At 38.0% G+C, this 22,719-nt stretch overlaps 1 protein-coding gene across 2 annotated transcripts in view; it reads right to left on the reverse strand.

The window, feature by feature from the left end:
- Positions 1-5,193: 5,193 nt before the first annotated feature.
- The window catches only part of LOC134803258 (U4/U6 small nuclear ribonucleoprotein Prp3), a 64,669-nt gene continuing 47,143 nt past the window's right edge, over positions 5,194-22,719 (reverse strand). For both annotated transcript variants that reach the window (XM_063775993.1, XM_063775992.1), the window contains 6 exons: positions 18,519-18,666; positions 17,499-17,652; positions 15,473-15,528; positions 13,875-14,024; positions 7,311-7,443; positions 5,194-5,372 (listed from right to left, as the gene is read on the reverse strand). In XM_063775993.1, coding sequence (XP_063632063.1) covers positions 5,259-5,372; positions 7,311-7,443; positions 13,875-14,024; positions 15,473-15,528; positions 17,499-17,652; positions 18,519-18,666 — 755 coding nt within the window. In that variant the 3' untranslated portion in view covers positions 5,194-5,258. The remainder of the gene's footprint in view (positions 5,373-7,310; positions 7,444-13,874; positions 14,025-15,472; positions 15,529-17,498; positions 17,653-18,518; positions 18,667-22,719) is intronic.

Raw genomic sequence — 22,719 nt, forward strand, 5'->3', positions numbered from 1 at the left:
GAATTTGCGATATTTTAAAATATATTTTGATTTTGTAAATGTATCAGAAAACATATGTACAGTCACCTGCAATAATATGTTACTCTTCGAAGGCCGCAAAAATATGTGACACGCTCTTATGGCTCTACAAATAAGATCGTGTCAGATATTTTTGCGGCCTTCGTTGTGTAACATATTATTGCAGGTGACTGTACCAAGGACATTGTCTTAATTATTTATATGAGAATTGTATTATAATTCATTGTTTTTAAAGACCAAGGAAAGTCTGCAGCGGTTTTGTTAGCCCACGCAGTGCAAGTGTTATTTATACGACATAATTCCATGGACGTTTGACGTTTAAAATAACACTTGCACTGCGCGGGCTATCAAAATCGCTGCAGACTTTTCTTGGTCTAACTCTATATGTTTTTTTATAATTCTGAAGTATTCGTGAAATAAATAATTGTATGGTAATGTTTATTTGTCACATTTCTAGCTATAACTTGGCTGTGGCAGAACCGTACTGATATTTTAGAGGGATTTTTCATGCTTGGTACTTCTAAAAAAAAGATATATTTGGAATGTTTTATTGACCGGAGCGTAGCGAAGGTCTACGTTTCGACTGGAGCATTTTGCTTTTGTATGTCCGGATGTTCTCCTCTACAGGTCGCAATTCTTAACCGAATCTCGTGAAATTTTGTGACTGGATTCTATGTCTAAATAAAAATTTTTTGTCCGTCCGGTTTTTTTAATTTTTTTTAAATGGCGGAGTCGTGATAGCTTGCGCCTAAACAAATAGTGGTATCGGTACCATACGAGTGTTTTCTTTTTGAGATATGTTTATAGATTAAATGGCCAAAAATTCAGAAAATTTATTTCGCTGGTTTCGGAGGTATTGAGATATTTAATTTTAACTAATTTTAATTTGAGAAGGAGTAGCTAAATTTCGTCAACCCATCTAAGCACTATTTGGCTCAGTTTGTAAACGTTCGCTTTTTCTGTTTGCACAGAGGGTCTGGGTTCGATCCCCAGTAATTGTATGCTGGGATATTATAACTTTTTGTATTTTTTTACACATAAATTTCGTATTGTTTTTTTTTAATTTACTATATTTAAAGCTCTTAGCACCATGTTATTTAAAGCTCTGCTCGCGAGGTCTACAGCTCACAGAGCCACTAGTTTTATTTCTAATCAATATTTTTAACTGTTAATTTTTTTTTCATTTTCCATACAGATGTTCTGCATAATTATTTTCCATCGTTTTTTTTTCACGGAAACGTCCGAACATGTCTTGCTATTTGAGTCAGTCTCGGTACAAAAAGTACTGAGGTTGACTGAAGTAGCATGACAAATACGAACGATTCCGAGAAAACACGATGGAAAAAAATTATGCACCACATCTGTACGACAGTATGACAGGAAGACAATAGGCATAAATATATGATTATTTGAGGAAACTTCCAAAAACCAAGCATGGAAAAGCACCCTAGAGAAATACAAAATGGCTCTGGCCTTCAGGCAAGTAATGCTCTAAAGATGCGTCCCCATCCGAACAGCTTCAATACGAATAATAGCGCAATTTCTACACCATAAGTAATTAATCTTAATGTACACTCAGCTGCAGAGAGAGGTGGCCCCCTGCATATAAATTTGTTTGCAGGGGGACTGTACACACACGTATGTACACTTGTATGTATTAAGAGAAATTTCATTACGCAAATTTATGTGTTATTCAGATTTGTGCAAAGATAATTTTGATTTGTTATTGTGATTACAAGCTCATTGTCATTACCTATATCGATTGCTTTATATTTTAACACAATTATTGTCCTTTTTGAAGTGAAAACTTCTTTAGCGGCGCTGTGCACTTTTTATGATGGGGAAAAAATATTAAACTCGCGACAGGTCACGTGACCGACAGATTGAAAATTCGTAAGACGGACACGTGACCTGATCGAAAAACTGTTACAATGTCATTAAGTTTTCACTTCTGCCGGCACTCCCGGAGTGCAACCCGTTGTTTTTTTATATGGAACTTCAAGCAGGTAATACCTACTTAGAGATGAAGACCTCAAAAATGCTGAGTATTATAGATCTGCAGAGATAACTACCCCCCCCCCCCCTACAAAAGTTTCTACAAAGGGGGTTAGTTATCTCTGCAGCTCTGTACAAGTCGATGTTATCTTAGTGGTAAGCTGCTCAGATGGCGACGAAACCTAAACATAGTTTCATAGATTCCATCTCTTAAGTGTTTTTAGGTTAATGTTTTTTGATCGCGATGTAAATATTATTGTGAGAGAGTGCGTACGAGCGAGTAAATAATGAAAATTATAAATGGTTTTATTTCACTTGGTTTATTATTTTTGAATCGCCAACATATTCACCCTGTGTCTACTGTCAAAGAACAAAAAAACTTATGACATTTTATCATTTTTAGGGTTCCGTACCCAAAGGGTAAAACGGGACCCTGTTACTAAGACTCCGCTGTCTGTCCGTCTGTCACCAGGCTGTATCTCGTGATCTGTGATAGACAGCTGAAATTTTCACAGATGATGTATTTCTGTTGCCGTGTTGCCGCTATAACAACAAATACTAAAAACAGAATAAAACTAAGATTTAAGTGGGGCTCCCGTACAACAAACGTGATTTTTGACCGAAGTTAAGCAACGTGGGGCGGGGTCAGTACTTGGATGGGTGACCGTTTTTATAGATAATGGTACGGAGGAACCCTTCGTGTGTATGCGAGTCCAAAACGCACTTGGCCGGTTTTTTTTTAATTTTAGAGAAAAACTTAAATAATAAAGAAAGATGAGATTTATTTAAGTGATACATATTTTTTGTCAGATCAAATATTTGTCTTTCTTCTAAATAATTTTTGGATTTTTTAATTATTATAGGAGTTAGGATTAATAATTCGTATGGAATTGTTTTGGACTCATTTAAAGTAATTAAAAGTAGTTTAATATACATCAAATTCTAAAAATATTTTCCATACTATCAATATCCAGGGGGGAAAATGGGTACTACGTTTGTATGGAGAAGCCGGTCTCCAATATCCTAAGTGCGATCACTATAACAAATGGGGCATTATCTATGAAAAGGGACCTTATTGTCGATGGCGCATACGCCGCACAGCGTCGCTCCGATATAAATACAATTATTTATATCGGAGCATCGTTAATAATGGCGTAAGCGCCATCAATAATAAGGTCCCTTTTCATAGATAACGTCACAAATAATACCACCAAACGTGACTTTTGAAACATTTATTCCAACACAGTTGCAATGGGTGACATAACTATAGTCGTACGGACTTGAGAGATTACCTGCCGATGAATGGCATTATTGGCATTGATATCTTGTTAACCTTTTGGACGCCAATGACCGATATATCCGCACCGCAAGTTCAACGCCAAAGACCGATTAATCGGTCACAGACCACAGATACCTACGTACATATGCATAAAGTTTTAGTTTTGACACTTCGGTGACGTGGCGTCCGCGTGACAGCTTTTGTGTTTGACACGGCGTCGAAAAGGTTAATAGAAGATAACGATGCCATTCATCGTCAGATAGTCAAGTGGATCCCGACATTTTAAAACCATCCGACTGTACTAAAGTTACAAACGAGTTTACTATCCAAATTATACTTCATAAAATAATATATATTTTGTTTGGTTAGTGCAACTATTTTATACACCAAATATGTATCGACCATAGAGTTAGACTTATAGACCGTAGTCAAACAATCAATTATTCGTTCATCACAGGTACATAAATAGGTAATAAGATATAGGGCTATATGTATAGTTCGTTTTTTTATCATTAGAAAAAAACTACGCGATCTTGACGCGTCTATTAATTGAAAAACGCTTTTAAAAATCAGTAACTATTACTTTTGAAAGCAAAAGAATGTAATTAATCGTATACGATTATTATGATTCATAATTGTTACATATTTGCCATGACTTATTTTTCAAAAGTGTTTTTCAAAACGAACTATAAACCACAATTTTTTTCTTACCCACTCTACCTCTGTATTTTTAACTGTCATGGTTTCAACGTACTTTTTCCGAATTGCCTAGACAGCATGGCCAAAGAGAAACTAGACGTGTTTGTCCTATAAATGTGACGTTCCACGGAAAAAGGTACCTTATGGCGGCTGGCGCTTACGTCGCATAGCGCCGCAATAATATTGGAGCGGCGTTAATAGGCTAGATGACATATTTTCATTTATGGTATCAATCGATCAGGTTTGTTTTTAAGATCAAATGTCTATATGGGACCCATTGCATTAAAGCAATACAAAAGTTAGAAATGATAGTTAAAGTCCGACAGTCGTACTTCACTCGCGAAACGCTCCTAACAAAACGATATGTGACCGTGACGTCAAGGTCACTGAGAGTCCATCTTGAAGTATGAACAAAACAAGAAAATTGCGTTTTAGTCGGTGAAATATTGCGTTTATGTATATAGTTGCTATACAATCTTTTTTTGGATAAAATGTGAGGAATCCAATGGTATCCTTACTTATTTCGTTTTTGGAAGTTAAAAAAAGACTTAAATTTTTAAACTTTCAGGTGCTGTATTTTTGTATTATTTCCATATATTTTTTTAATATCCACAAGATTGTGATAAATTGCTCATTTGCTATCTATTTTATTTTACTAGATTTTGTTATAAAATTCAACATGTGTCATTATCCCTATAATAGCGTAAGCGCCAACCGCCATAAGGTACCTTTATCCGTAGGACGTCACAAATGTTTTAAGGTTAATGTTGAGTGCTCCAGGGTTTCAAATAGGCTTAGAGCTATCAACCCCAATGTTTTTTTATTACAATTAGTCCTAAAAGTCTGATGTCGAGCAGTTAGGGCTCTAAGAGCAGGTAGAGGACCCGTAGGACTCTTTCTGGGCCTTGGGTGCTTTTGGACTTGTGGCCGTCAAATGGCCCTGAAGGTGTATCGAGCCGCGTTAGGGCTCCAAAGTCTGACGAGTAATACTTGATAACGGGTTATTCCCATTAGTTACCACCAAGTTCTTACCAGTGGTAACTACTGGGAAATTTTATTCCCAGTACTTACCATGGTGGTGGTAACTACTGGGATTTTTCTCCCCAGTAGTTACCAGTGGTAAAAGGTGGGAAAAAAAATCCCAGTAGTTTCCACTGGTAAGAACTTGGTGGTAACTAATGGGAATAATCCTTGATAACTTATTTTTACAAGCGGTAGGTTAGTTCTAAATATGTAATGTCGGGTCGTGCAAGGATCCGTTGGAGTCCTAGGGCTCCTCCTCAGCCGTACCGAGCACGGCGCCGCTGTAGGCGAGGTCCCAGTAGTGTTCGACGCCGTGTTTTTGGAACAGCTCCCTAGCTTGCTTCTCAGTTGGTAACACCTGAAAGTACCATAGAAAAAATTCATAGAGTGCTCACTCCATACATCAGTTTTGGTACCAAAAAGACTAATATTTTCATACTCGTAGTCGACATCTAGCATCGAGTAGCGGAATTATCAGCACTGCTAAGTACCAGTAGTAGTACTGTCAAGTGACAATAGATGTAGCACCGACCGGAAACTCTAATCTCAACAACATAAGATTTTCTGGTCGGTGCTACGTCTATTGTCAAGTAGGTATTATGTACTTTTTAATATTTTGGGGTTCGGAGTAAAAGGGAAGGGTAAAAACGGGACCCTACTATTTTACATTACTAAGACTCCGCTGTCCGTCTGTCTGTCTGTCACCAGGGTGTATCTCATGAACCGTGATAGCTCGACAGTTGAAATTTTCACAGATGATGTATTTCTGAAGCCGCTACAACAACAAATACTAAAAACAGAACATTTAGGGTAATTCGCCAATAACTGGCCGCCCTAAACTAAAAATGAATTATACTCACCTATAAATTGAATTCATTTTAGTGTAAGGTGGCCAGTTATTGAAAGCTGGCCAGTTATTGAAACCTTATACTAAAATTATTTTTTTGCCGTTTTCCGCGTAATGGTACGGAGCCCCTCGTGCGCGAGTCCGACTCGCCCTTGGCCGGTATTACCTTGAACTTGATGTCTCCGAAGGCGCGCTGCTTGGTGCTGCCCTCCCACACCAGGGTGCAGGTACGGAGCCCCTCGTGCGCGAGTCCGGCTCGCCCTTGGCCGGTATTACCTTGAACTTGATGTCTCCGAAGGCGCGCTGCTTGGTGCTGCCCTCCCACACCAGGGTGCAGGTACGGAGCCCCTCGTGCGCGAGTCCGGCTCGCCCTTGGCCGGTGTTACCTTGAACTTGATGTCCCCGAAGATGGCTATTCATAAATTACGTCATTTCAAATTAGGGGGGGGGGGGGGGGTGTCTGGACATCGGATGATGGTAGCATGACGTAGGAGGAAACGGGGTCATTCGAAGCATGATTTTTGGATGATTTTAGGGGGGGGGGGGGGGAATCGTCAAAAAACGATGACGTAATTTATGGACAGCCCCAAGGCGCGCTGCTTGGTGCTGCCCTCCCACACCAGGGTGCAGGTACGGAGCCCCTCGTGCGCGAGTCCGACTCGCACTTGGCCGGTATTACCTTGAACTTGATGTCCCCAAAGGCGCGCTGCTTGGTGCTGCCCTCCCACACCAGGGTGCAGGTACGGAGCCCCTCGTGCGCGAGTCCGGCTCGCCCTTGGCCGGTATTACCTTGAACTTGATGTCTCCGAAGGCGCGCTGCTTGGTGCTGCCCTCCCACACCAGGGTGCAGGTACGGAGCCCCTCGTGCGCGAGTCCGACTCGCACTTGGCCGGTATTACCTTGAACTTGATGTCCCCGAAGGCGCGCTGCTTGGTGCTGCCCTCCCACACCAGGGTGCAGGTACGGAGCCCTCCGTGCGCGAGTCCGACTCGCACTTGGCCGGTATTACCTTGAACTTGATGTCCCCGAAGGCGCGCTGCTTGGTGCTGCCCTCCCACACCAGGGTGCAGGTACGGAGCCCTCCGTGCGCGAGTCCGGCTCGCCCTTGGCCGGTATTACCTTGAACTTGATGTCCCCGAAGGCGCGCTGCTTGGTGCTGCCCTCCCACACCAGGGTGCAGTTACGGAGCCCCTCGTGCGCGAGTCCGGCTCGCCCTTGGCCGGTATTACCTTGAACTTGATGTCTCCGAAGGCGCGCTGCTTGGTGCTGCCCTCCCACACCAGGGTGCAGGTACGGAGCCCCTCGTGCGCGAGTCCGGCTCGCCCTTGGCCGGTATTACCTTGAACTTGATGTCTCCGAAGGCGCGCTGCTTGGTGCTGCCCTCCCACATCAGGGTGCAGGTACGGAGCCCCTCGTGCGCGAGTCCGGCTCGCCCTTGGCCGGTATTACCTTGAACTTGATGTCCCCGAAGGCGCGCTGCTTGGTGCTGCCCTCCCACACCAGGGTGCACGTGTTGGGCACCTCGGCGCCCTCGGCGTCCTTCACCAGGTCCTCTTCCCACTTTATACGGTTCAGCATTAATCTTGAAACAGAAAAATATCATGTTCTTCTTCATATTTAATTACACAAACGGGTCTACGGGGATACTGTGAGTGTTGCGTGTCGTGCCGTGGACAATAAACATTGAACTGTAATTTTTTGCATTGCATTGCATTTGCTGCATTGAATTTAACGGGGAGCTGCAATTTCTTTGTCTACCCTGAACATTTTAATAAACTAATTTCGGGTATAGTGTTGTTTTATTAGTATCTCCGTTGACATTTGCTGGGACGTCAGTCTTTCCGTAACCACAGTCATGTGTAGCTGTTATTCACTTTCACTTTAAACTTCACTTTACTCACCGCTTGTACTTGGCGTGTTGTTTAGGGCCCCCTTCCACCACCACGACGCAGCAGCCTCGGTGCAGCACCACACAGTCATGTGTAGCTGTTATTCACTTTCACTTTAAACTTCACTTTACTCACCGCTTGTACTTGGCGTGTTGTTTAGGGCCCCCTTCCACCACCACGACGCAGCAGCCTCGGTGCAGCACCACACAGTCATGTGTAGCTGGTGTTCACTTTCACTTTGAACTTCACTCACCGCTTGTACTTGGCGTGTTGTTGAGGGCCCCCTTCCACCACCACAACGCAGCAGCCTCTGTGCAGCACCACACAGTCATGTGTAGCTGGTGTTCACTTTCACTTTGAACATCACTTTACTCACGGCTTGTACTTGGCGTGTTGTTTAGGGCCCCCTTCCACCCCAACGCCGCAGCAGCCTCTGTGCAGCACCACACAGCCATGTGTAGCTGTCGATCACTTACACTTTAAACTTCACTTCACTCACCGCTTGTACTTGGCGTGTTGTTTAGGGCCCCCTTCCACCACCACGACGCAGCAGCCTCTGTGCAGCACCACACAGTCATGTGTAGCAGTTGATCACTTACACTTTAAACTTCACTTTACTCACCGCTTGTACTTGGCGTGTTGTTTAGGGCCCCCTTCCACCACCACGACACAGCAGCCTCGGTGCAGCACCACACAGTCATGTGTAGCGGTTGATCACTTACACTTTAAACATCACATATATATATATATATAGCCAAGTAAACATATACAGAGAGATTGTCCGTGAATTTTTATCTTAAAATAATAGTAAACACAATGTAGAATCAGTGAAAGTGCAAAGGAAAACATAACCAATCAACTTACATTAGGTTATCATATTCCGATATTCAATTTCAAGCACGCACTAAACAAAAAACACAAAGGTGAGAAGCTAATTAGCCGTTACATATTGATATATTAGATATTTTAAATTCAAAACAAAGGAATAACTGCCTATTCTCAAGAAATAACGGTACACTCAGGCAGTCACTCAAACATTAATTGACTGCATGACTGACAGTTGACACTTGTGCATATTGTGCCAACCTGAAGAAATTACCTGAGTGTTGCTACACCAGAATAGACAGCTGGGCGTTTTTGAAGATAGCTCAAACATACTCCGGAATCGAGCGCCACCTATTGACGCGCTAAGAAGACTATGACAATAACAATACAGATTGACATCTAACTTTGATTTAAATTAGAATATTGCTTGATATTACATAATAATGACTCCAACACATACAAATAAATCTAATGCATGCTCTAGATGTAAGAAAATACTAAAAAATAAGGAATACTTAAAATGCTCAGGCTGCTTAAAAATCTTCGACCTTGAATGCACAGGAAATGTTACTCCAGCGAGATTTAGATTAATGACGAGTAACAATAAGTTAGCCTGGAAGTGCCGTAACTGCCACGAAAATACCCAAAAAAAGGCAACCCCACCACCAACTGTTTCACCTACTGAAAACACTGTAAATAAATCACCAGACAACATAACTCAGAGAAAACGGGTTATACCATCAAAATCTAATTCCTATGACGTATCGCATGCTGACATTGATGATAATATATTAAGTTCCACGCTTAGAGATGTAAGTACGTACGAAAGTCCTCGAAGTCTCCCGAGCATATCTAACATGGAGTCATCGCAAATAGTCGCCCTGAAAGCACAAATTGAAGAACTTACTGTAGAACTGTCAAGCGCACATGATGAAATTACTAATCTAAATATTGAAAATCAAGACTTGAATAAACAACTAGAAGATTACAAGGAAAAAATATGCGTATATAACACACTACTTAAAGAACACCCTCAAGGCAAATTCTCTCCTACGAAACATATATTACAAAGTCCAACATTACCCTTAATTAGCACCATTAATATTGAAACTGATAATAAAATAAAGGACCTAGAAAATAAAATCACAACTCTCAATAAAAAAATTAGTACATTGCAGATTAAATTAAGTAAGGCGTTAACTACGAATAAAGAAATTAAACAACACTCAGATGCATTAATAAACAAAAGCGTAACGTTTTCTCGCATACAGCAATCAACAAGAACACTACAAAAGACCATCAAACAATTAGAAAAGGTCAGCTATAATTCAAGTTTTGAAAAATGTCACCCTGATCTGACAAAAAATCATCTGTCACCTGACCAAAATAACCTGCAAGACGAAGTAGAAGACTCCGAATTAATAAATACATTTAAGAAGCCATACAAACACAAGCCGAAGCTATTGCTCTTGTCCGATTACCACGGATCTGACATACTGCGTCCCCTCTCCAAAATAAGAAGGAATGATTATGATTTCTCAGCTGACATTATACACCACGGAACAACGGAACGGGTCCTACAAAACGTTCACCAAAAGATAGCTGATTTTAAGAAAAGTGACTGTTTGGTTATAATGTGCGGAGGCAGTGACTATAACATTACACCTATTAGCAAGATCATAAGACTTCTAGAAACAACTGTTAAATCTGCTACTCATACCAATATAATTATTTGTGACATACCGTATTCCATTAATGATTATTCTGAACATTATAATAATTTTGTACATAAATTAAATTCAGCAGTTCATAACAAATTTGACAACATGCCGCATGTATGGCTACAATCTAATAGTATTTATTTAGGAAAGACAGATTACCAAAATGATGGTAACCAATTAAATTATAAAGGAAAATCCAAATTAGCACAACATGTAAACAAAATACTGAAAACTGTGAATGAAAAATATTATAACAGTAGCATTTTTTTATGAATAATGATAAGCAAGATTGTAATAACTTATTAGAAAACAATAATAATGATATTCTCACTTATAAAAATATTTATGTACTTCACCAGAACATCAATGGATTAATTAATAAAACCGATTTATTGTGTGTTAATCTACAAGAACTAAACGATTCTGAAAAACAAATTGACGTAATCTGTATAACTGAACATAACATGAAAGCTGGCGATGAAGTTCACCTGTCTATTCCAAATTATAAATTAGCAGCGTACTTTGCAAGAGACAACAGAAACGGAGGCTCTTGTATTTTAATACGAAACATTCACAGTTTCAATATTATATCCGAAATCACAAATGTCTCGATTCCCAATATCATAGAGTGTACTGGAATTGAGTTAATAGAACATAAAATCATTATTGTCTGTGTATATAGAGTACCAAAAAATAATTTAGCTACAATATCATTGTTTTTATGCAAACTAAATGAAATCTTAAATAAGTTCTGCCACACTGGAAAAAAGATTGTCATCTGTGGTGACTTCAACATAGATCTACTCAAATCTACTGTACACTCGATAGATTTCAAAAACCTCATAAGCAGTTACAACCTTAAGCTAGGAATATTACAGCCTACTAGATTATCCAGTCGCACTTGCATAGACAATATAATCCACAATGTTAGAGGCAGTAAAGCTGAGGTTTTAGAATTAGCTCTATCGGATCATACCGCACAATTGTTAAAATGTCCAGTAAAGAAAACATGCTCCATTCCATATTGGTTTGTAGAACAAATTGATTTATCAGAACAAAACATTGTCAAATTCATAGACTGTCTACGTAATATTAGTTTTAGTGATGTATTTTCAGCAGCCAATCCAAATGCAGCTTTTGATAGTTTCTTTGAGATATTTGACCTACTCTATAAATTATGTTTTCCTAAGAAAAGAAATAGAATTAACACTACGACTAAACCTAAATGGATAACAAATGGTATTAAAAATTGCTGTAAACGGAAAAGAGAATTGTTGTGGAAATATAGACTGACACGAAACCCTGACCTAAAAGAAAAATTAACATGTTATTCCAGACATCTTAAAAGAATTATAAGCAGTGTTCAAAGATCCAAAAATGACAGCTATATTGAACGATCAAAGAATAAAACAAAAGCCACCTGGAAAATTATTAACCCATCTAAGGCTAGGTACCCTACTGAAAACATTAAGCAAATTGTATCCAATGGAAAGACAGTTACACATCCTAAAGATATTGCAGAGGAATTTAATAACTATTTCGTGGACCAAGTTCGTCCTGTTATTCCTCATAATAGCACTAGCAACAAAAATAACTATAAGAAAACAATGACATACTATGCTAACACCCTATTTATGAAACCGACTAATCCTGATGACATAAAGCTAATAATAAATTCTTTAAAAAATACTAATAGCACTGGATACGATGGTATACATACGAAAATAATAAAACAAACATCTGACATTATCTCTCCTATACTCAGCCATATAGTAAATTTATGTATTGAGCATGGTGAGTTTCCTAGCAAACTAAAGGTATCCATTGTGAAACCTCTTTATAAAAAGGAGGATAAATATGACATGAAGAACTACAGGCCTATTGCGTTAATCTCTGTCTTTGCCAAAATCATAGAGAAAGTTATATACAACAGTCTTTATAATTACTTTGAAAAAAAAAACTTATTTGCAAACGAACAAAAAGGGTTTCGAAAGGAAAAATCGATAAATTTGGCAATTTTTGATTTAGTACAAAAGGTAATCAATAACATGGACAAAAAAATCCCTACATGCGCTTTATATATGGACATGTCAAAAGCGTTTGACTTTGTTGACCATAATATTCTCTTAGACAAACTACATGCTTATGGAATTCGCGGTAATGTTTTCAGTCTAATCCGTTCCTACTTGAGGGACAGGAAACAAATTACACAAATTAAAAGAATATCTCCCAGTACGAAAAAAGAGGAAACCTACTCATCTAACTTTAGGAACATTTGTTATGGGGTACCCCAGGGAAGTGTGTTGGGCCCACTATTGTTTTTAATTTACATTAATGATATGCCTAAAGCCACGGTACACCCGATGGTTCTCTTTGCAGATGATAGCACCATTATTTTTTCTGGACATAATGTAGAATCGTATGAAACTGACATTAATAATACCTTAGAAACTATTATAGAATGGCTTGATAACAATAATCTTAGAATAAACCTGGACAAGACCAATATTATGACATTTAAGCAAAGAACCAAATCCACTAGTTTAAACATAGTTTATAGGGGACATAAAGTGAATGAAACGGACGTAACAAAATTTCTAGGATTAAGTATAGATAATAAGTTGACTTGGAAAACACAAACTGACAATATATGTAATAAATTAAGTAAATATTCATACGCCTTATACAATTTGAAAAAAATCGCAAACGAATCGACACTTTTAACCGCCTATCATGCTTATGTCACATCTAATTTAAGATATGGTATCCTTTTTTGGGGAAACTCCAGCAATAAAGAATGTGTATTTAAGGCTCAGAAGAAATGCATACGAACGATTTGCGGGGTCCAAGAAAGTGAGCCATGTAAACCATTATTTAAAAGGCTTAAAATACTTACATTGCCATGTTTGTATATATACGAAATGACCAATTTTGTAAATACAAACCACAACCTATTTAGTAAGTTTAAAAGTGTTCGCCTGCAAAACAAACTAAAGTCTTTGCAAAAAGTACCAAGTAAAACGGCATTTTTACAAAAAAGCATACTTGGAATGGCTCACAAAATATATAATAAGTTACCGGAGAATATAACAGCATGTAAGGACAAGGATAATGTTTTTAAAAGAAACCTAAAAGCTTTCCTTACCGAGAAAGCATACTACTCTATAACAGAATTTTTGACTGACTTGTAATTATTGATCCTGACCACTATTATCACATAATATTAAGATTTTATTTTCTTCTAATTACCTATTAAGATTTACTGCATGTGATAACCCTGTTTTGACTATTATTGTTTATCTGTGATATTACGATTAGAGTGTGTATTTTTATTGAATTTGTATGTCAATAGGCACGACATAGTGATACTGAAACATTTATTTAACATCTTGTAACCTACCTATGTTGAACAAATAAATCTTTGAATCTTTGAATCTTTGAATCACTTTACTCACCGCTTGTACTTGGCGTGTTGTTTAGGGCCCCCTTCCACCACCACGACACAGCAGCCTCGGTGCAGCACCACACAGTCATGTGTAGCGGTTGATCACTTACACTTTAAACTTCACTTTACTCACCGCTTGTACTTGGCGTGTTGTTTAGGGCCCCCTTCCACCACCACGACACAGCAGCCTCGGTGCAGCACCACACAGCCGGTCATGTGGAGTTGTTGCGCGTTCACTTCCACCTTGAATTTGGCTGAGGCGCATTCGAAAAGGTCACGCACTCTGTAATAGGGATGATGACACATGTTGAATTTTATAACAAAATCTAGTAAAATAGGTAGCAAATGAGCAATTTATCACAATAATGTGGATATTAAAATAATATATGGAAATGATACAATAATACAGCACCTGAAAGTTTTTAAATTTAAGTTTTTTTTAACTTCCAAAAACTAAATAAGTAAGGATACCATTCGATTCCTCACAATTTATCCAAAAAGAGATTGTATGGCAACTATATACATAAACGCAATATTTCACCGACTAAAACGCGATTTTTCTTATTTTGTTCATACTTCAAGATGGACTCTCAGTGACCTTGGCGTCACGTTCACTTATCGTTTTGTTAGGGGCGTTACGCGAGTGAAGTACGACTGTCAGACTTTGACTATCATTTCTGACTTTTGTATTGCTTTAAATAGACTGTTGATGCTAAAAAAAAACCTAACTGATTGATACCATAAATGAAAATTTGTCATTTAGCCTATTAGACGATAATATTGGACACATTCTACCCCAAATGGTGGGAAAATGCCGATGACAGGGTCGAGTGGAGAAAACTAAGGGAGGCCTTTGCCCAGCAGTGGGACACCAAAGTAGGCTAGGGAAAAAAAAATTGACTTGGTCAGTCAGCAAAAGCAGCTGACACAAATGGTCTCACCGAAATCAACGCTGACTTTCGGGTCAGCATTATGGTGAGCTGGCCGCCTATTTCATCGTATATTCTATTTTATGTTGGTCGTACTTATTATACTTCTGTTTTCAATTTAAGTTTATTACGAATACAATAAGTAATTCCTTATTTCAGGTAAATAGGTGACGTAGACAATATGGTGAACACACATCACACATAACAATAATAAACTAAACTGTTTTGTAAGTGTTTTTATATTTTACTTTTATATTCATATTATAACTACTCGAGAGTAGGCTGAAGGTTATGGCGCCATAGCTAGAAAATATTGCACCATACCTTTTGCCTACAGTTGAGTAGATGGCGTTAATATTCAACAAGTTAACACTTATCAGTGAAAGAATAATGATCAAAGTCAAATGGCGTTCTAACAGTTTCAATCTTCTGTCGAAAGATGGCAGTAAATGTACTGTAGCTACATAATTTACTTTGACAAACTGGCATTGTGGGTGTGGGCATGAAGGCCGCAAAGCTGAAATGGGACTGGGCAGGGCACATCTGCCGAATGCACCCAGAACGCTGGGCCAAAGTATCCACGGACTGGATCCCACAGGATGGATCTCGGGGCAGAGGAAGACCCAAACGGAGATGGCAGGACAACCTCGATACATTCTGTGGGGAGTGGCGGGAGTGTGCATTAGACAGAGACAAGTGGCGGGAAAGAGGGGAGGCCTTTGCCCAGCAGTGAGACACATTAATAAGCTAAGAAAAAAAAAATCCGCCTCTATACACTCTATTCTCTCTGTACGTATCTTACCTGTACACGGCGACGTTGACGCCCATACTTGTGTCTTCTCTTATTTTTCGATCAATCTGAAAATAAAAAGGAATGTTTTTTATAGTTTGTCAAAGGACTGTCTCATTTCAATCATAGACAGAGAGAATCATACTATCTTTGTCTTCACTAGTACTAGCACCCAAAAGAAAAGGATGAGTATAGTTTTCCTGGTTCTTACTGACTTACAAAATGGTTTGACCAACTATATAATTTTAATTATTACTAATTCGGGTTCCGTACCTAAAGGGTAAAAACGGCACGCTATTACTAAGACTCCGCTGTCCGTCTGTCTGTCTGTCACCAGGCTGTATCTTATGAACCGTGATAGCAAGGCAGTTGAAATTTTCACAGATGACGTATTTCTGTTGCCGCTATAACAACAAATACTAAAAACAGAATAAAATAAAGATTTAAATGGGGCTCCCATATAATACAGTAAAATTATACATTTTGCGTTTGCGTCAAATCCGGTAGTTCTGATTGATTGCAGACTTGTTTATGATGTTGGCCCAATGAATAATCCAAGTTTGTGACCTCGAGCGCCGAACGCAACTTTGTCAAAAATCGAATGAACCTCAATTTTTTTTAGATTTGGGCGATTATAACCCTGAAGTACTAGTTTTTGATAGTAACTTCCTAGGGCGTTTTTAAAGTAGACTAAATTTGCTACAATACGACACTAGAATTGTCTCTGTACATCTAATATTTTCCGAGATAAAGCCTTTCAAAATGTACATTTTTTTCGAACTTGTATTATTAGGCTAAGTAAGTGCAGTGAGTATACGGATTAATACAACAAACGTGTTTTTTGCCAGTTTTTAGCGTGATGGTACGAAACCCTTCGTGCGCGAGTCCGACTCGCACTTGGCCGGTTTTTTTTACACGGCTTGCTCCGCGCAGAACATACGTATGCAGCTAGCGACATCTATGATCGAAATAAAAACTGTACTTCACTCTGAGGTAGAAACTACTATCATACCTAACTTTATAAAATTATAGAATAATTCACAAGAAAGATCAGTAACTAAGTAAATATTCTTTATATAAAATTACAGATCTACAGACAATAAAATACTCGTTCACAGATGGCGCTAGTAGTACTGTCCTGCGTTACAGCCTCAGTGATAGTTACGGCGCTCGCCGATGGATGTCTCCTGCCTGCATTTTAAATGGCGCTAACGCTTGTTTCCCGTAATTACACGATCTTGTGCAAGATGTTTAGTCGGACATCTCTACTCTGTATCTTCAGGTACTTAAATAAAAGTAAACAAACGATTTGTACATTTTCGGGTAGTTATACCATTTATTGATTAACCAACCAAATACAAAACAGCCTGGATCTGTCACTGAACGGCCTGACTTAAACCTACATTATTTGATCATGTAATGTTTTCATCTACCCTCAACTAGGTTAAGGAGCCATTTGAGGGTAGATTTTGTTTACTTTTATTTAAATACCTAAAGATACAGAGTATAATAAGGTCACAATATACAGTATGTATCAGAACGAAAGGCCAAGAAAGAGACCCATTAATGTTTAGGTCATACCAAAGACATATGTAACTTCGTATAAGACGAATAAAGTCTAAGGAAAAAATGTGCCTCGGGATTCAAGTAAAAGTCATTCTCGAATAGATGCCGCACACACCTTTAGCCTATCCTCGGCTAGATGGCGTGACGACACTGTTTCATATTTAACAATTTTAACACATAGATATCAGTGAATGAACATGGATCAAAATGATATAAAAATAATAAAATCATTTATCCATATACATACATTTTTTGATAACTTTATACGTTTCCATTTTGAGTTTTAGTCGTGTGTCGATAGATGGCAGTAAATTTACAGTGACTACAAAATTTACAATGACAGGACCCCTCTATACTATCTATTCTTTTTGGTCATACTGAGCAGTAATTAATGGGTCTCTTTGCCTTTCGTTCTGATACATACTGTATAGGTTAGAACGAGAAAGCGATGTGTAAAGAGACATTTAGTTACCTTCTCCCTCTTCTGGTCCTTGGTGAGCGCGCGCGCCTTGTTCGCGTCGAGATGTGTTTTCTGTCGCTTCGCGATTTGCTCGCGGACTTTCGCCTCTATCGCCGTGGGGTCCTGCACCGCCTCGGTGCCCAGAGCTCGCATGAGGTTGGATATCCTGAAAATAATTATTCATTTAATAATAAACTTTCAATATCCTGGTTGGTTTTCTATTTATTTCGTAAGAGTTCTAAGCAGGTAATTGCAGTTCGAATACTAACCTAACTTACAAAAATGTAACTCAGCAAACGTAAATAATTATTCATTTAACGGCCTCCTAGCCTAGTCGGTAATGACCCTGCCTACGAAGCAGGTCCCGGGTTCGAATCCTGGTAAGGGCCTTTATTTGTGTGTTCATCACAAATATTTGTTTCTGAGTTATCGCTCAGCGAAGGGTTTTGCCACACCTCGGACACTGGCGATCAAATGTATGAAACAAACGCGTTCCTACGCACACAGTCTAAGCTCGTGTAGGTGAACGCGTACCATGCTTGTGTGAGTGAGATAAGACGTGCTAGGGTTGCCGCCATTTTGTCAAGTTCGATAACCTCAATGACTGAAAACTCATTGCGCGAATTAGGAAGAAATAACAATCGTATTATGCTGTAAGGTGGGTATCTAAGCTCGATTTATACAATAGTTTCCTATTTTGAATCAGTATAAACGAAGAAACAAAATTTTTGTAAGGAAATTCAGGCCACCAAAATATTACGTAAGTTAAAAACATGTTTTTTTGTTCATATAGATATTGTGTTGTTTTCAGTGTGATCTGATAGGTTTTGTAAATATTTGTTTAATATTTGAATATTTTACGTGGCCTCCGCTCTGCGCACCGCGTCGTCGCGTCCTTGCCAGCCGGTAACTGTGAGGTAACTCCTGAGGTAACAGGTACTTTCAACGGGAGGCAGGGAGTGTCCATACTGTACGTTAGTACTCTTTATTATACTGTGGTTTTGCGCATCTCTAGTTCTAATAGGTACAGACCTGAGCTTGGGCTCGGGCGGGGCCTCGAGGCCGAGCCGGACCCGTTCCTGCTCCTCCTTCCAGGCCTCCCTGCGTGACTGTCGGCGCAACTTCTTCCTCTCCTTCTTGGTGAGGAACACGGGCATGTATGTCGGCTTGAGAGGCTCCGCTGTGGACAAAAAAATTATAAATTCATATATTTTATCATATTTTGTAGCAAATAAGGTGGTACGGTGGCGTGGGGACCGGCTGATGATAAGCAGCCACCGCAGCCTATGGGTGTTTGCAACTACAGTGAAGAAAGTTACTTACACGTATGTTGTATTGCTGATTGCTGACTCTACAAGCTTAAAAACTTTTGACTTGTTTTTACTGGGGGTTTTCGGGGGCGAAAAATCGATCTAGCTAGGGCTTATCTCTGGGAAAACGCGCATTTTTTTAGTTTTTTAGGGTTCCGTACCCAAAGGGTAAAACGGGACCCTATTACTAAGACTTCGCTGTCCGTCCGTCCGTCCGTCCGTCCGTCTGTGACCAGGCTGTATCTCACGAACCGTGATAGCTAGACAGTTGAAATTTTCACAGATGTTGTATTTCTGTTGCCGCTATAAGAACAAATACTAAAAACAGAATAAAATAAAGATTTAAGTTGGGCTCCCATACAACAAACGTGATTTTAGACCGAAGTTAAGCAACGTCAGGCGGGGTCAGTACTTGGATGGGTGACCGTTTTTTTTTGCCGTTTTTAGTCCGACTCGCACTTGCCCGGTTTTATTTGTTTTCCCGAGCAAAGCTCGGTCTCCTAGATATTTAATATTTAATTGCGTATGTCAATTAATTTACATATGCTAGTCTTCTAATTAGATACCTCATTAAAAATAATTGAAATCCAGGAAAATAAGGCGTTTGTTGTGGCGACTTCCGGTACAGTTACCTGGAATAATATGTTACACGACGAAGGCCGCACAAATATCTGACACGGTCTTATTTGTAAAGCCATAAGAACGTGTCATATATTTTTGCGGCCTTCGAAGAGTAACATATTATTGCAGGTGACCCTGTAGAGCACTGTAGACCTCAAATGTACTGATTTTTATGTACTTTGTACTGTCTTACATCTACAGTACAATCAGCAGCAGAAGTTGCTAAGCGGGCGAGGTGTTCAAAATTACCTTGACGCGCTCTTATTGTCTTAACAATAAAGTCGCGTCAAGATCATTTTGAACAACTGGCCCGCTTAGCAACTTCTACTGCTGACTGTACTACAGATAAATGGTACAAAAATCACATATTTTCTTGTCATTGCATGACAAAATCGTTAAACTAGGAAACATACGTAAACAACTATATTCCTAGTATTGGATTACCAATAAAAACCGAACACCGAGGTAGTACACGCATCACACACAGTATAATAACTTGGTACACTCAGAATCGAATAGATGGTGACATTGGTGACGACAAAAGAGGATAAATATATACAGTTGTGTATACAGATGTATAAAGTTGTGTATACAGTATACACAACTTTGTTACCCCAGGAATATGGATGTGGTCTGATATATTTGGCCACTTTGGCAGTCGCTATCTATTTGAAACTCCATATGCGGATCGGGAAAAGGTGGTTTTACTGAGGTACAATTGCAACTTTTACTTTGTGTACGTACTTTATTAGAACGAAACCAAAAAATCGTTAATATCAGATAAATGTCTTTTATGTTTTATAAGGACATTGTCAAGAAAACGTGTACCATTCGAGTTAATTAATAAAATTATTATAAATAAAGTGCGTGTACATTTTCTCAGTTTTATGAAGGTTTTTAATTTTATTTCATACATTGTATAGATCATTACAAGACCGTCTCACAATTATTTTATGAAAAAGTCAGAGCACTTTTGTTATTAACAAAAAAAACTGCTGATTCCAAGTACATAAAACCCAAAAATTGTACTCTTGCCAAAAGACATAAAAGGTACACGTTTTTCAGAAAACTTCCAGAATCATCATTTTTTTATTTTTTTATGTTTATTGTATAGTATTAATTAAGAGGAATATTAAATGATTATTTTTGATATACTTATATTTTTTTAATTATGAGCATTGTAGCTTGAAATAAATGTTTTTTTTATAAAAGTCTTAGTACTCGCAATAATTATATTGTGCCTCAGCCTCACAATGAATCACTGATAACTGAAGTCCAAACAATTCATTTACGTATTACACGCGAAATGGTTCGCACCTGCATTACATGCGAACATTACTTACAAGAAAATAGTGCGAAAACTACATTTAAAACGTTTTATATTGAGACTTGTCATTGTGAAATGGTGTACGAATAAATAAAACTAATTAAAGTTTTTTTTTAGCACTAGAAAGAAGGTAAGCGATCTTGACAAGTCTTTTAATTGAAAAACGCTTTTTAAAAATCAGTAGCAATTACTTATGAAAGCAGAAGAATATAAATGATCATATTAGATTCATAATTGTTACATATTTGACGTGACTTATTTTTAAAACGTGTTTTTCAATTAAAGAACACATCAAGATTTACCTTATTTCTAATGCTATAAAAAAGGAACTATAGAGAAGATACAAGTGCAAAAACTACATTTTTAACTACAGCTATTACAGGCTAAGTTTCATTGTAAAACGGCGTAAGAAACAAATAAACCAAACTAAAAAATAAAAAGTGAAATTGTAGACACAGTTAAAACGGTTTTTAACAATACAGTGTGATTTTACTGTATTATAAACATAAAAGTGAAGATTTAGAAGTGAAACCCAATGATTAAAACAATGATATTGGACTAAACAGTGAAAATATTAAAAGTGCACACTTATACTCTGTATCTTTAGGTATTTAAATAAAAGTAAACAAATAATTTGTACATTTTCGGGTAGTTATGACATTTACTGGTTAAACAACCAAATGCAAAACCGCCTGGATCTGTCACTGAACGACTTGACTTGACCTACATTATTTGACCGTGTAATGTTTTCATCTACCCTCAACTGGCTTAAGGAGCCATTTGAGGGTGGATTTTGATTACTTTTATTTAAATACCTAAAGATACAGACGTGTATGATCTTCAAACTCGAAGCTGTATTATCAAAGGTTAAAAGTCAAGAATCATTGATGTGATAAGTGCTGTTTAAACAAACTTGAACTATATCTACAGTTTTAAATTTGAAGCTAGATTAAAAGACATTGAAAACCATAAAGTACGAACATTTAAAAACAAAACAAAACAACAAAACAAGGCGATATTCTTCATTGATAAAAACGACGTCGCAACCAAACTTTCCTAAGCTAAAGAAATAACGATATAGTGACAGAGGATCTATTTAAATATACAGCAGGCGAAGATATAGCAAACAGCAAGTCTAATAGTTGATAGAACGAGACAGCAATTAGAAAAGGACAATAAAATATTGATGAGAAAGAAAAGCGGGAAAACCAAAAAGGAACTGAATATAACAAGAGACTGTTGACTAAAAGAAATGGGAAGTAACAATAAACATTGAGGAAACAACACGTATAGTAACTTGAACAGTCAACCTTCAAGAATTAGTAGCGAAGAAATTGCTTCAACACAAGTTACATGCAATATTAACAACAGTAATAATTCATCAACAGCTTCTCAAACGAAATAAATTACTCCGGTTGAAGGTGGAACCGTAGAAAGCAGCCGCCATTCCTAATAAAATCAACATTATTACAGAACGAAGTGAAATCATAAATATTTATTTACTTAGATACAGTAATTGGACGTTACATAATATTATTTATAAAACTGTGTATCCTGCCTGCATGGAAGCGTGCAAATCATATTAATCATAACAAAATTCAAATAACGATGGACATCAATATAAATTACTCATCAAATGTCACTTACAAATAGCTTAAGATATTCTTAGAACAAATTGAAGTAGGTACTTTCTTTTAAACATATTTTAATTTGTGTTTTTTTTTCAAGTAGTCACACTACTATTTAAACTATAAGTAAACGGAATAAATGTCAGTAGAAACAAATAGTGACACTAGAAAGCCATCTGCTTAGTACATTATTAGGCGTTGATTTAAGCAGTAGTGGGAGATCTAACAAAGAAGTGCCTACAAGGAAAGAAGAATACTAATACTGATAACATTACCTTCAAAAGACATATTCAAAGTTCAAAATGTACACAATACCAGTGTATTTGCTTGTAGGGATAATAAACTTA

The sequence above is a fragment of the Cydia splendana genome, chromosome 26 (assembly GCF_910591565.1).
Source record: "Cydia splendana chromosome 26, ilCydSple1.2, whole genome shotgun sequence".
NCBI classification, from domain to species: Eukaryota; Metazoa; Arthropoda; class Insecta; order Lepidoptera; family Tortricidae; genus Cydia; species Cydia splendana.